Source organism: Labrus mixtus, chromosome 3 (assembly GCF_963584025.1).
Source record: "Labrus mixtus chromosome 3, fLabMix1.1, whole genome shotgun sequence".
Lineage (NCBI taxonomy): Eukaryota > Metazoa > Chordata > Actinopteri > Labriformes > Labridae > Labrus > Labrus mixtus.
In genome coordinates this window covers 27946190-27956591 of record NC_083614.1, presented here as the reverse complement: position 1 = coordinate 27956591, position 10402 = coordinate 27946190, and the positions used below count along the sequence as shown (strand labels likewise).

The 10402-nt window shown below is 41.1% G+C and overlaps 1 protein-coding gene across 2 annotated transcripts in view; it reads right to left on the bottom strand.

The window, feature by feature from the left end:
• Positions 1-1452: 1452 nt before the first annotated feature.
• The window catches only part of LOC132969472 (carboxyl-terminal PDZ ligand of neuronal nitric oxide synthase protein-like), a 188912-nt gene continuing 179962 nt past the window's right edge, over positions 1453-10402 (bottom strand). For both annotated transcript variants that reach the window (XM_061034336.1, XM_061034337.1), the window contains exon 13: positions 1453-7567. In XM_061034336.1, coding sequence (XP_060890319.1) covers positions 6943-7567 — 625 coding nt within the window. In that variant the 3' untranslated portion in view covers positions 1453-6942. The remainder of the gene's footprint in view (positions 7568-10402) is intronic.

Sequence of the window (10402 nt, the reverse complement as noted above, 5' to 3'; positions counted from 1 at the left end):
CTCCCTACTAATACAAATCGAACTGTGATATAAACATAAGGAGAACCTATCTGATAAAAGACAGCTGCATAAAAGTGCAGCTAACAATGTCTTCTTATATGTTGTTTCTCAACTCCTACTCCATTCTTACTTCTTTAATAGTCTTGAGGACTGTTGAATTGGCAACACACGGAAACACAAGTCTTGGCAGGAAGTCCTTAATTTCTTACGGCTGGCAACAGTGGATGCCCCAAAAAGTAATCTGTCGCTTCCAGAGACTAATTTATCATCAGATGATGGTTGGTAGCTTCCAAGACGGCATTATGGTAAACACAAGGTCCTTGATTTTGGAGCTTGACCCTTCGTTTGGGCTATAATACTCTAGTTTAATTTTGTTCTGTCCGGTTGATCCGGCTTCCTCCCACAGTCCCAAGACATGCTCGTTAGCTTCATTGGTGTCTCTAAATTGCCCGAAAATGTGACAGTGTGTTGGTTGTCAATCTCTATATGTCAGCCCTGCGATTGACTGGTGAACAGTCCAGGGTGTACCTCGCCTCTTGCCCAATGACAGCTGGCATCGGCTCCAGCACCCCCGTGACCCCAGGACGGGAAAAGCAGTATAGAGATTGGATATGGGATAGTTTGATTTCAACAACTATTTTTTGAAAATTCTGCCTCTTCCAAACCTCCATACTTTCAGAAGTCCGGTGCTAGAGTCACTGGAGTATTCCTGTAAGCATCATGTCCAACTTGTTTAACCGTTATTAGCTTTTACAGCAAAGAGTTGCAGAAGTATTTCCAAGAATTAGTCAAGAAACTCATGTAAGTACCTGCTAATATGATGTTTTGGCTGTGCAGACTTCATGGAGATTGCAAAGTGTCCCCAACACTTGACGATTCATTATGCATAGAGGCCTAGATTCCTTTGTAGAGGATGAATAAATGCATTATGTTTGAATTATTTAACAGCGACATGACCTGTGTTTCTGAGCTGATGAGCTGTTTACACCCCTAATGTTGATGTTAGGTAAATAAACCGGCTCATTCTGCAGTCGTATCCATCCTCAGTCGTGTTCCTGACGGGCTTTAACTCGTCTCGACGCGACAACAAACACGAGGCCGCTGACACACACACAGAGCCGACGAGGGAAGGGTTTCCAAGATTTAGGACAAACACGGATGAATTAAACATCAGAGCAGCTTCCCACTCCTGAATTCCTTCCACTGCCGTCTCCATAAACAGATCAGCCATCAATCAGAGAGAAGATACACGAGAGCCTGTTTGTATCAAAGGACTGACACAGATACAGACCAGGAGAAAAAAAAAAGTGCTAAAACTGACGAGGACGTCGGCTCCGTCAAAACAGGAAGTGTTGTGTCAGAGCTGAGCGGGAGGCAGGATATGCCCAAAATAAACATAAGGGAAAAAAGTCACATTATTCTTCTCAAAGACAAACAACACAGACGTCATGATAAGAGTCTATATCCATTTTTTTTCTTCTTTTTTTTTTTTAAAAGATTACAATCAGTACAGGAGTCATTACATTGCCATTAAAAAAAAAGAAGATAGATGAGAAAATCTAACAAATCCAAAAATCATCCATTTTGATTTTTGTAGCATATTTGCATTACATCATATTAAAAAAAAAATCATTTCATTTGCAAGTTTTCAAATATAATCCGTAAAAAATACATCCCAGGGTTTGCTTTAGATAGTCCATATAAGCTCTGTTTCATGCAGCATTTAAATTCCTTCATTCATTGTAATTGAAAATTAAGTCGACCAGCTTTACAAGAACAACAGATTCGACAAAATATATATATATATATTTACCTGCATAAATCAAAGCCAGATCATTTTATCTTTAATCAAACTCTAACTAACTAATATCTGAATATATCAAAATACAATCACTTTCCTTCATTTGTTAGAGAAACAGATGTGTATATTCACAGGTATTGTAAAAAGAGTGATAAAATATCTTTATATAAAATGTACACCACTGCTCCTTCATCAGAAAATACCAAATAAATCAACTGTAGTGGTTTCAGAAGATGTATTTTAGTGGGATAGATTTGCTCTGATTGACTTAAAATGGTATTAGCTTCTTTCAGCGTGAGCTACAATTCTCTAAAATCAAAAAAAAGCAGCGTTTAAGATTGCTGTTAGCTTCAGACTCATTACAAGCAGCCGCTGTCAGTGTGATGTGATGTGAAAGATTCCCTCTGTAAAAACAGGGTTCATTCAGGCGTGTAGCATTTCTCCGTGTGCTGAGGGAAAGATCCTACATCAGTGACGCAGAGGACTCAAAGACTTCAACGCTTCCTTTACGTTTCGAGGCCATGGAGACGCGTCCTTTTTATATACATGACCACAACATTTTCTTTTTCCCCCCTCATTGAATGATGTGTGTGTTTTTGTTTTTTCTCTCCGTGCCTTCTCACTGTGCAACATTTGAAACAAAATGTGATGACAGGTGTGAGTTTGAAGTTTTTTTTGCTTATGTTGTCAGCCCCGTCAGTCAGACTCGATCACACAGCAGCCGCAGAGACCTGACGGAGCAGGTTAGCTGAAAGCTGACTGTTACAGGACGTTTTTTTATCCCCCACCATCAAACTTTAATTTTGGCTGCACATCTACTCACTTATGTTTTTACTGCTTACAGGGACTTTAAAATGTTAGAGTTAAAGGTCTGATATGTAAGATATCTACTGAATTAAATCACACAATGACCTTACTACATCATCAGACGTTAAGGAAACATGCTATGTTGAAGTGCCGGCTTCTCTGTCAATGCAGAAGCCAGTATGTCCTCCTTCTAAGTTTAGATTCAGGTCCTGATGGTTAGTTTTTGTTTTTAACCAGAGAAGGGAGGCGGTTTTGAGGAACCCCCACACGGCCGTTTTGCCCCTTGACCTTGGTTTGACAGGCAAATGACAAACCAACAGGTGCTGTAGCGATGAATGGAACTGGTTCAGATAGAACTTATTCTTAATCATTTTAAATGCAGACGCTCTAATAAGCTCCATAAGCAGAAACTTGGTAAAACTAGAATAAATATTGGAGATGGTTTTGGAAAATTGTGCAGAGCTGGCTAAACACTGAAGCTCTCTCCAATGTTTTGAGTTTGGACTGCAGTTCCCATTTTTAAACACTAGGTGTCAGAGATACATATTGGTCCTTTAAAGAACTTAACACAAAACCGTCAAAGCATTAACAACTTTTCAAAGCTTTTATGTCAACGTTTAGTCAAATACTCGTGTTCAAACTGCTGGGATGTTGTCGTCTGTTTCCGCACACCTTCACAACATTTTTTCTCTTTTGCCAATTGTCCCTTCTGCTCTTTTCCCTCTAGACTTACGTCAACCCAGATGTCCAAACATACTCCCGTGTTCGTGTTAATGTTTCTAGCAATGGGAATCGCTTTCAGATATCCACTTGCTGAAACATCTGCCCACCTATCACATGGGAGATAAATGTGTGTGCCTCTAAAAGCACTAAAAACACGACATCTGAAGAGCTTAAGAGCAGCATTTGTTTCCACAAACTCCTGACTACAAACTGTTTTATTCTGAATATTTGAACTGTCCAGATGTTTCAGTGGATTGTGTTTGTAATTTGAACATCAGCTGTTCTGTAATAGTCTTAAAATAAATTGTGGATATTTTAGGACACGGCTTGTATGTAAGACAGAGTCAGAGAGACAAAGCGTCCTTTCTCTACCAGAGTCCAGCTCCACATTCCTCTCATTCTGCAGGGCACGACCTGACCGCAGCTACATCTGAATCTGTGTCTGTCTGAGTGTCAGGCGGGAATTTGTTGCACTTTTTTTTTTTCTTTTTTTTTTTAGGTTCAGGAAATCTCTGCAAGGACACAGCGGTCACTCACAGAGGCGCACTGTGGGAACTCACAGGAGATTGGGCCATTTTATAGTGTCTGTGTAGAATTATTTATCCATCTTCCTACAGTCACACAGAACAAATGTCAGACATTCACTTTGATTGTGCTAAAACAAACGTCACTGTTTGTTTGATTATACCCCTCCAGCAGCTAGACACAGGAGGTGTAAGCAGAGTGATTAATCCAACAGCAGGATATTTTCTCTCTCTTAATGTCAGCGCACCTTCAACCAGCTGAACACACCTGACTCTGTCACTTCTTATGATGTTATTTCTTTTCATGATTCATGATGATTTAAAAAGACAAATGTGTGAACAGCTACTTAAACTTCTGTGACTTTGGTTTTAAAGTTTTCTTTAGTCGATTAAAAAAATCTTCTGAAAGAATTATTGCTTCTTTTTTTTCTCAGACAGCTCCCAGCTTCAAATGGAGAAACTATCAGAGCCATTTCACAACACGATAAAAGCAACATGTCGGTCTGAGACGCTAACTTGTGTCTTTGGTGCGTCGCTTAATTATTCACTTGATTCGTCTTTCATCTCTCTCTGTTGACGGCTCATTATCTCTGCATGTCTTTTCTCTAAAAACAACTTTCAGCAGCCCACCCGCCGCATACCGCCCATCTGCTCGTCCCTCCATCCATCTACAGGTCTGATCTGGGTTTTTGACAAAGTCCACTTTCAGTTCAGGAGGAGGAATATTGCCAGACAGTTTTCAGTCTAAAAGAGACTTTCAGGCTTCAGTGGCACAAAAAGTAGAGTTTTGTTTCTGATAGCGTCGACGTATTGAAGGTGAAAAATTGTTGTTGTTTTTTAAGTGAAGAGTACAAACAAATCATTTGGTCGTCTGTGAATAAGTCTGGAAATGTTTGGAGAGTAAAAACGTCAACATTTTTAAAATAATGAGAAGGGATGCACCACAGTTCACATTGAGTGTTGGGCTGAAATATATTTAAAATGAAGAAACAGCCCAACATGAACATTTCTGCATATATGACATGCAAAAAAAGATGATGCTAGCTGGTTGTCTATCATTCATGTTGCATAGAAATTATATATTCTTTTAATTTAACGATTTTAAAATAGTTTTCTTATTTCCCAGTATGAGGAATGTAGTATGTACACTGTGGAAATCGTTGTAACTTCTCTCTGCATCTCACCCGGGGTCAATACAGTAAAAGATGCCAAACTATTTGTTAATTTCACTCAAGCAGAGACTTGATGGTCTTTGCATCTAGGGTGCAAAAAAAGGTCATTGGCTTTGGGCTAAAACTAACTGCAAAACAACTGCAATATTGTTGATGCAAAAAAAAATTCAGAAAAACATGCATATATGTAAAGAGGAGCTGATTAACTTCTTATTTAGTGGATTTTATGTCCTCCAGACACCAAAAGAAGTTTATCTGATTCTTTCTATCACACACTGTGCAAAACTTCAAAAGGGTCTTTATGTGGAGGAAGTTCAGAATGTGCTTCCAGTAACAGAAAAAGAAGAAGAACATCAATTTAAATGGCCAAACAGTTGTTTAGATTTCTGCAAAAATAGTCTTAGAAACTGGGAGCTTCAAAAGGTCACTCTCAGGGTCACAGTCGGTGCCACAAGCGAGTGTAGGAGGGGACAAGTTATGTTAGCGTTGCTACAAAAAGCACTGGACCAAAAGAAGAAAGGTTGGATGTTTTTTTAAATGGATAAGACTGAGGGTCAAAAGGTCTCCGGTTACTGATGAGACTCAGGCAGAAACCACTGCTCAACAATTTGTACCAACTGAATGAAAAGTGAACTCTGACAAAACCCCCCTGTATCCTTGACACCTCCACATTCTTTCAGCTTCTGTCTCCATCTTTTATATCCTCTGACTCCTCCTTCACTTACTTCTCAAAACCTTTCTTAGCTCTAACTTGTATTATACAGAACGTTATTGCTGCTATGAGACGTATTAGCTGGTTAATGATTGCATTGTAGCAGCTTATGTGTAAAATGGACTTACAGTATGACTTCAATAACAACTGTCCCTTTAAATGGTTCTTAAAATGTCAAAACAAGATTAATAATATGATGCCAGTATATAGTAATTATCAGAACATAATATATACACTGGCAAGCAATTGTAGAACAATCACAATTATAAAATATTTTACGTAGCTGAGTTGTAAAGATCACATATTATGTAACATACTCTTTACCATTTATTTCTAACACTAATATGTGTCTCTAGCCTGTCTAAGAAGATGTGTGCTCAAACAGGCCGTTTGGAGATTTTCCCCTTTGTGACATCACAAAGGGCAGTAACCCCTCCCCCAGGTGGGTGACACTCCCACAGCTAGGTGTTTGTTCTGAACCTCTGAGTCTGCCTTCTCACCGAAAACAATAGAGCATGGAGCGAGAAAGCCCGAGACACCCGAGCCCTTCCAGAGAGGGGGCGTGGTCAGACGGGGGAGTTATAGGCCTGATCAAATACAGGACCAGAGTGGATTTAGAACAAGAAACTTCACAGACATGTTTTGAGGAGCTCTGAGAAGTATTTAAACTATTATAGTATTTTAAACCTTTTAATGTTCAGCTCTGGCCTGTTTTATACAAACTAACAGGGTTTCACATTTTGAGACTATTTAAAGGGACATTTTATGACATTCATGATCACGTGATCTGATTATATTGCATTCCCACGGCAAAATGGACTGGTTATAAAGCTGTTTAAAAAGTTAAAACATTGTTAGCATACAATGATAGTCCTTTTTTCTTTGCACCATATTCAACCTCAGACCTTTTTTCTTCTTTTGCTACTTGCGGCTGTTCGTCTTTTTGGAAGGGAGCTAGCAGTGTCTGTACTTAAAGCAGCCATAACTGTTACTACCCACACATATAAAATATTTTTTAAAAAAGAGACACAGATCAGGTCCCTGCCCTCGTTCCTGGAAGCCCTTGTTCCCTTTTCCTAGAAAAAACCCCGGAGCAGGATGCGATTTAGAAAAAAAGTGGTGGTAAATATTTGATCAGCAGTCTTATGAGTTGAAATTAAAATGTTTAACCACTAAACTTAAATCTGACCCCGGCTCTGCATGTCACTCAAAGGACAGCAGGTCAGGGTGATGCTCTGAGTCTTCAGTGCTCGCTCCTGTTACTTTACTGCAGGGGGCGCCATTCCCCAGTAGGACCTCTTCTCCCAGGCTGATGCGGCAGGGAGTTTTCCCCGAGCGGGGGGTGGAGGCCAGGCGGGAGTCTGGCCCCGGAGCCTTCTGCCAGACGTCGCAGGGTTTGGCTCGGGTCTCCAGCTGGGGCGGATCTTTATTGATGAGGTCTGGAACAGAGAGCTGGAGCTGCGTCTGATGCTCCGCCGCGCCTTCTTTTGTGCTTTCCACATCCTCCTCTCCTCCATCTACCACTCCATCAGCTGGACTTTCAGCGGCGACCTTCTCCTCCGCTTTCACGATCTCCTCCGACCCCTCTCCTTCCGTCTCGCCCCGCTGCTGCTGCTGCTGCTGCTGCTGCTGCTCCTCTTCGGCGATGAGCGGCGTCTTCTCTGGAGAGGAGAGGAAGGAGGAAGTGTCAGCGGCGTCTGGAGAGGAGACCACGGGATCAGAGGAGATCATCATGTCCTGGGTGGTCTTCAGAGCCCGAGGCAGACGCTTCTTCCCTGACGGGGGCGGAGGGTCCAGCCGAGGGAAGGAGTCGAAGGAGGAGATGTGACTGGAAGAGAGAGTCAAAAAACAGAAAGGCTAAGATAAGACATGAATAAGTCACAATGAAAACAAAGCAATCATTAGTGAAAAGAAAGTCCAACAACATTTAGAGGTTTCCTACATGAGCACACACTGCCTTCAAATGTTGTGAGATTGTATTTCTGGGATTGGAAGACAAATAAAGTCAGTACGTTAACATGCACATTGAAGTCGAGCTACAGTTACAGCTTGATTAGGCCATTTGATTGGAATAACGTCCTTGTCTCAGTACGCATGAAATATACGTGATGTGATGCTTCAAAGTTTTTTATGTGCTGTGCTGTATGTTTTTTTTGGATAGTGTTTCGCGCTCTTGGTGCAAGGCGAATTCCCCTAGGGGCAATAAAGGTCTCATTCATTCATTCATTCATTCATACATGATGTAAACGTGTCAGACTCCACTACAGTAGGTGGCGATATTCCCCTTTCAGCCAGTTACTATTGGACCTTCTTCAGTTTGTTCCGTCCAACTTGGCAAATAAGCAAACGGCAAAGCTATAAAGACAATATTTGCCTTTATATACATGCCATGTTTGGTTTGATAGAATCGCAAACAGAAAGCATAATGGCAGGTTTAATTAGCCAGGTTTAAAGATCGTAGCCGTAGCGTGAATACAGTGTTTGGGCGTGCACCGATTGCAGGGAATAAACATGACCACCCACTCCCACTCGCTCAAGGTGAATTCTCCTGATAATATCCTGCAGCGTTCTCACTTTCAGCTCACTCGGACTTTCTACGGGAAAAATACTCCGGGGGGGGGGGGGGTCTGGCAGAATAAAATCTGAGTGAAAATGTTTGCCACTGCTAATTGTGTATCAGTAAAATGTCCCTTCAGAATACAGCTCTACAATAAAGTACTTCATCCTTGCAGGAAATTAAGAAATGAGACGGTCTTATCATGATTGTCTCCTTAACACGACGCTGGAGCCAGATGTAAGTTAGCCTCACTTAGCATAAACGCTGCAGTCAGTACAACAGGAGGCCTCGCCCAACAGATGTGAGAGTTGAATTGATGGTTGCCAACAAAGCCAAAAAGTGTAACTAAGTGATAAATTAGAAATTCTTGGGACATAGCGTAACATTTCTGATTGTCTGAAACTCAGTGGTAGCCATACACAATTATAGAGAGGTGAAACGGCATCAAATTAAAGTGTGTTGCTTTAAGTGGTGGAGCCTGCATGCGTTTATTTGTGTGTGTGTGTGTGTGTGTGTGTGTGTGTGTGTGTGTGTGAAACGGGGCTGAGAGGACCAGCCAGAATTTAAATCTACTTTCACTCGACCGTGTTTAAAAAAAACATTCCAATTTCTCAAGCTGTTCCCCTACACAGGCAGACAATGAATACGGTGTATACATCCCATGGTGATAAGACAGAACTTATCTTTGCTGCTGTGTGATCGTTCCCCAGAGCCGACAGGAACGCACACAAAGATGATGAAGTTCACCGAGCACGGCTGTGCCGTAGCAGAATGCAAAGAGCACAGATACCGGCGTGTTGTTGATGGATTGTAATGACTCAGAGTCATCTTTATTAGTATTCTGTGTTCGCTTGTTATCAGAATGGGTGTTTTGTTTTTGAGGCTGCTGTTTCCCTCTCTGCCTGAGGGTGGGGCTGTTTACCACCTCTGAGATATGAGATGTTTCCATACACTGCATGACTGCGATTCCTAGCTGTTTTGATTAAGCCACACTGTGATTGGATATTTTTTACTTAATTAAAGTAAATCAATGATTTGCTCACTTTATGTAAAATACGTCTTAGTAAAATCTAAATCAGACGTACCATGGCAAGAGGCAGCGCTGCATCAGGACTAAAACCTCACGACACAAGAACACTTTCTTTCCCCTGCTGTCAGCCTCATGAATAATGTCCCTGCCCCCCCGCCGTCCCCCCTCCCCCGACATAACACACATTCACATCCAGCCCCACAGATAAATGTCAGTGATGTGAAGGCTGAAACTTTATGCTTTAAATCAGTTTTGATACATATTAGTAAATCTTTCCCATCCTGGTCTACAGATAATGACATCAACGATCCAAATGCTGGACAGAGAATGACACATATTTATAAAGGTCATGCTCTTTTCATTTCCAGACAGGTAATTAATAATACAAATACAGAGTTCAGCTAAAAAGATCTGAGCTTGAGTCCCCTCTCATACTTTCAAGATTCAACAATGATGAGTCACTTTATTAATACAAAAGCTGTCAGCTCCACTCGGCAGGACCAGTCGGTGCTCCGTAAAAACTTTTACAGATCATCACAGGTACTGTCGACTGAATCTATTCACAGCTCACTGAATGGAGATGAACGGGAGCAGAGCGGCAGAAAAAAATGACTTTTGCTTGACTGATCTTCAGTTGAAGAGACAACAGATCAATGCTTCTGGAACAAATCCTTGAATACACACTCAGAGCCACTTATGTGTGTGTGTGTTTGTGTGTGTGTGTGTGTATACACAGAATACACCCCTTAAAAAAAAGGAGATTTCTTTTCTTCTCTGATTGTAGAAGGAACTTAAAAAGTTCAATTTCAGACGTCTCATGCCGTTCTTTGATGTGCCGTTATTCATTTAAAACCACTTTTCAAAAGTAAATTATATCTTATATCATTCACCTTTTCTAACCCAGCACCTTATTAAAAGTGACAGACGCTTCATTCAGCACAGGTAATTTCATATTTCTGCCGACAATAAGGCTTCAAGAGGCTTTATCATTAAATTGAATGTGAGGACTTGGACTGCATACAGTACAAAAGCAGCACTGACAAAAAGGCTTCATCTAATAAGAGAGCCGGAAGTTA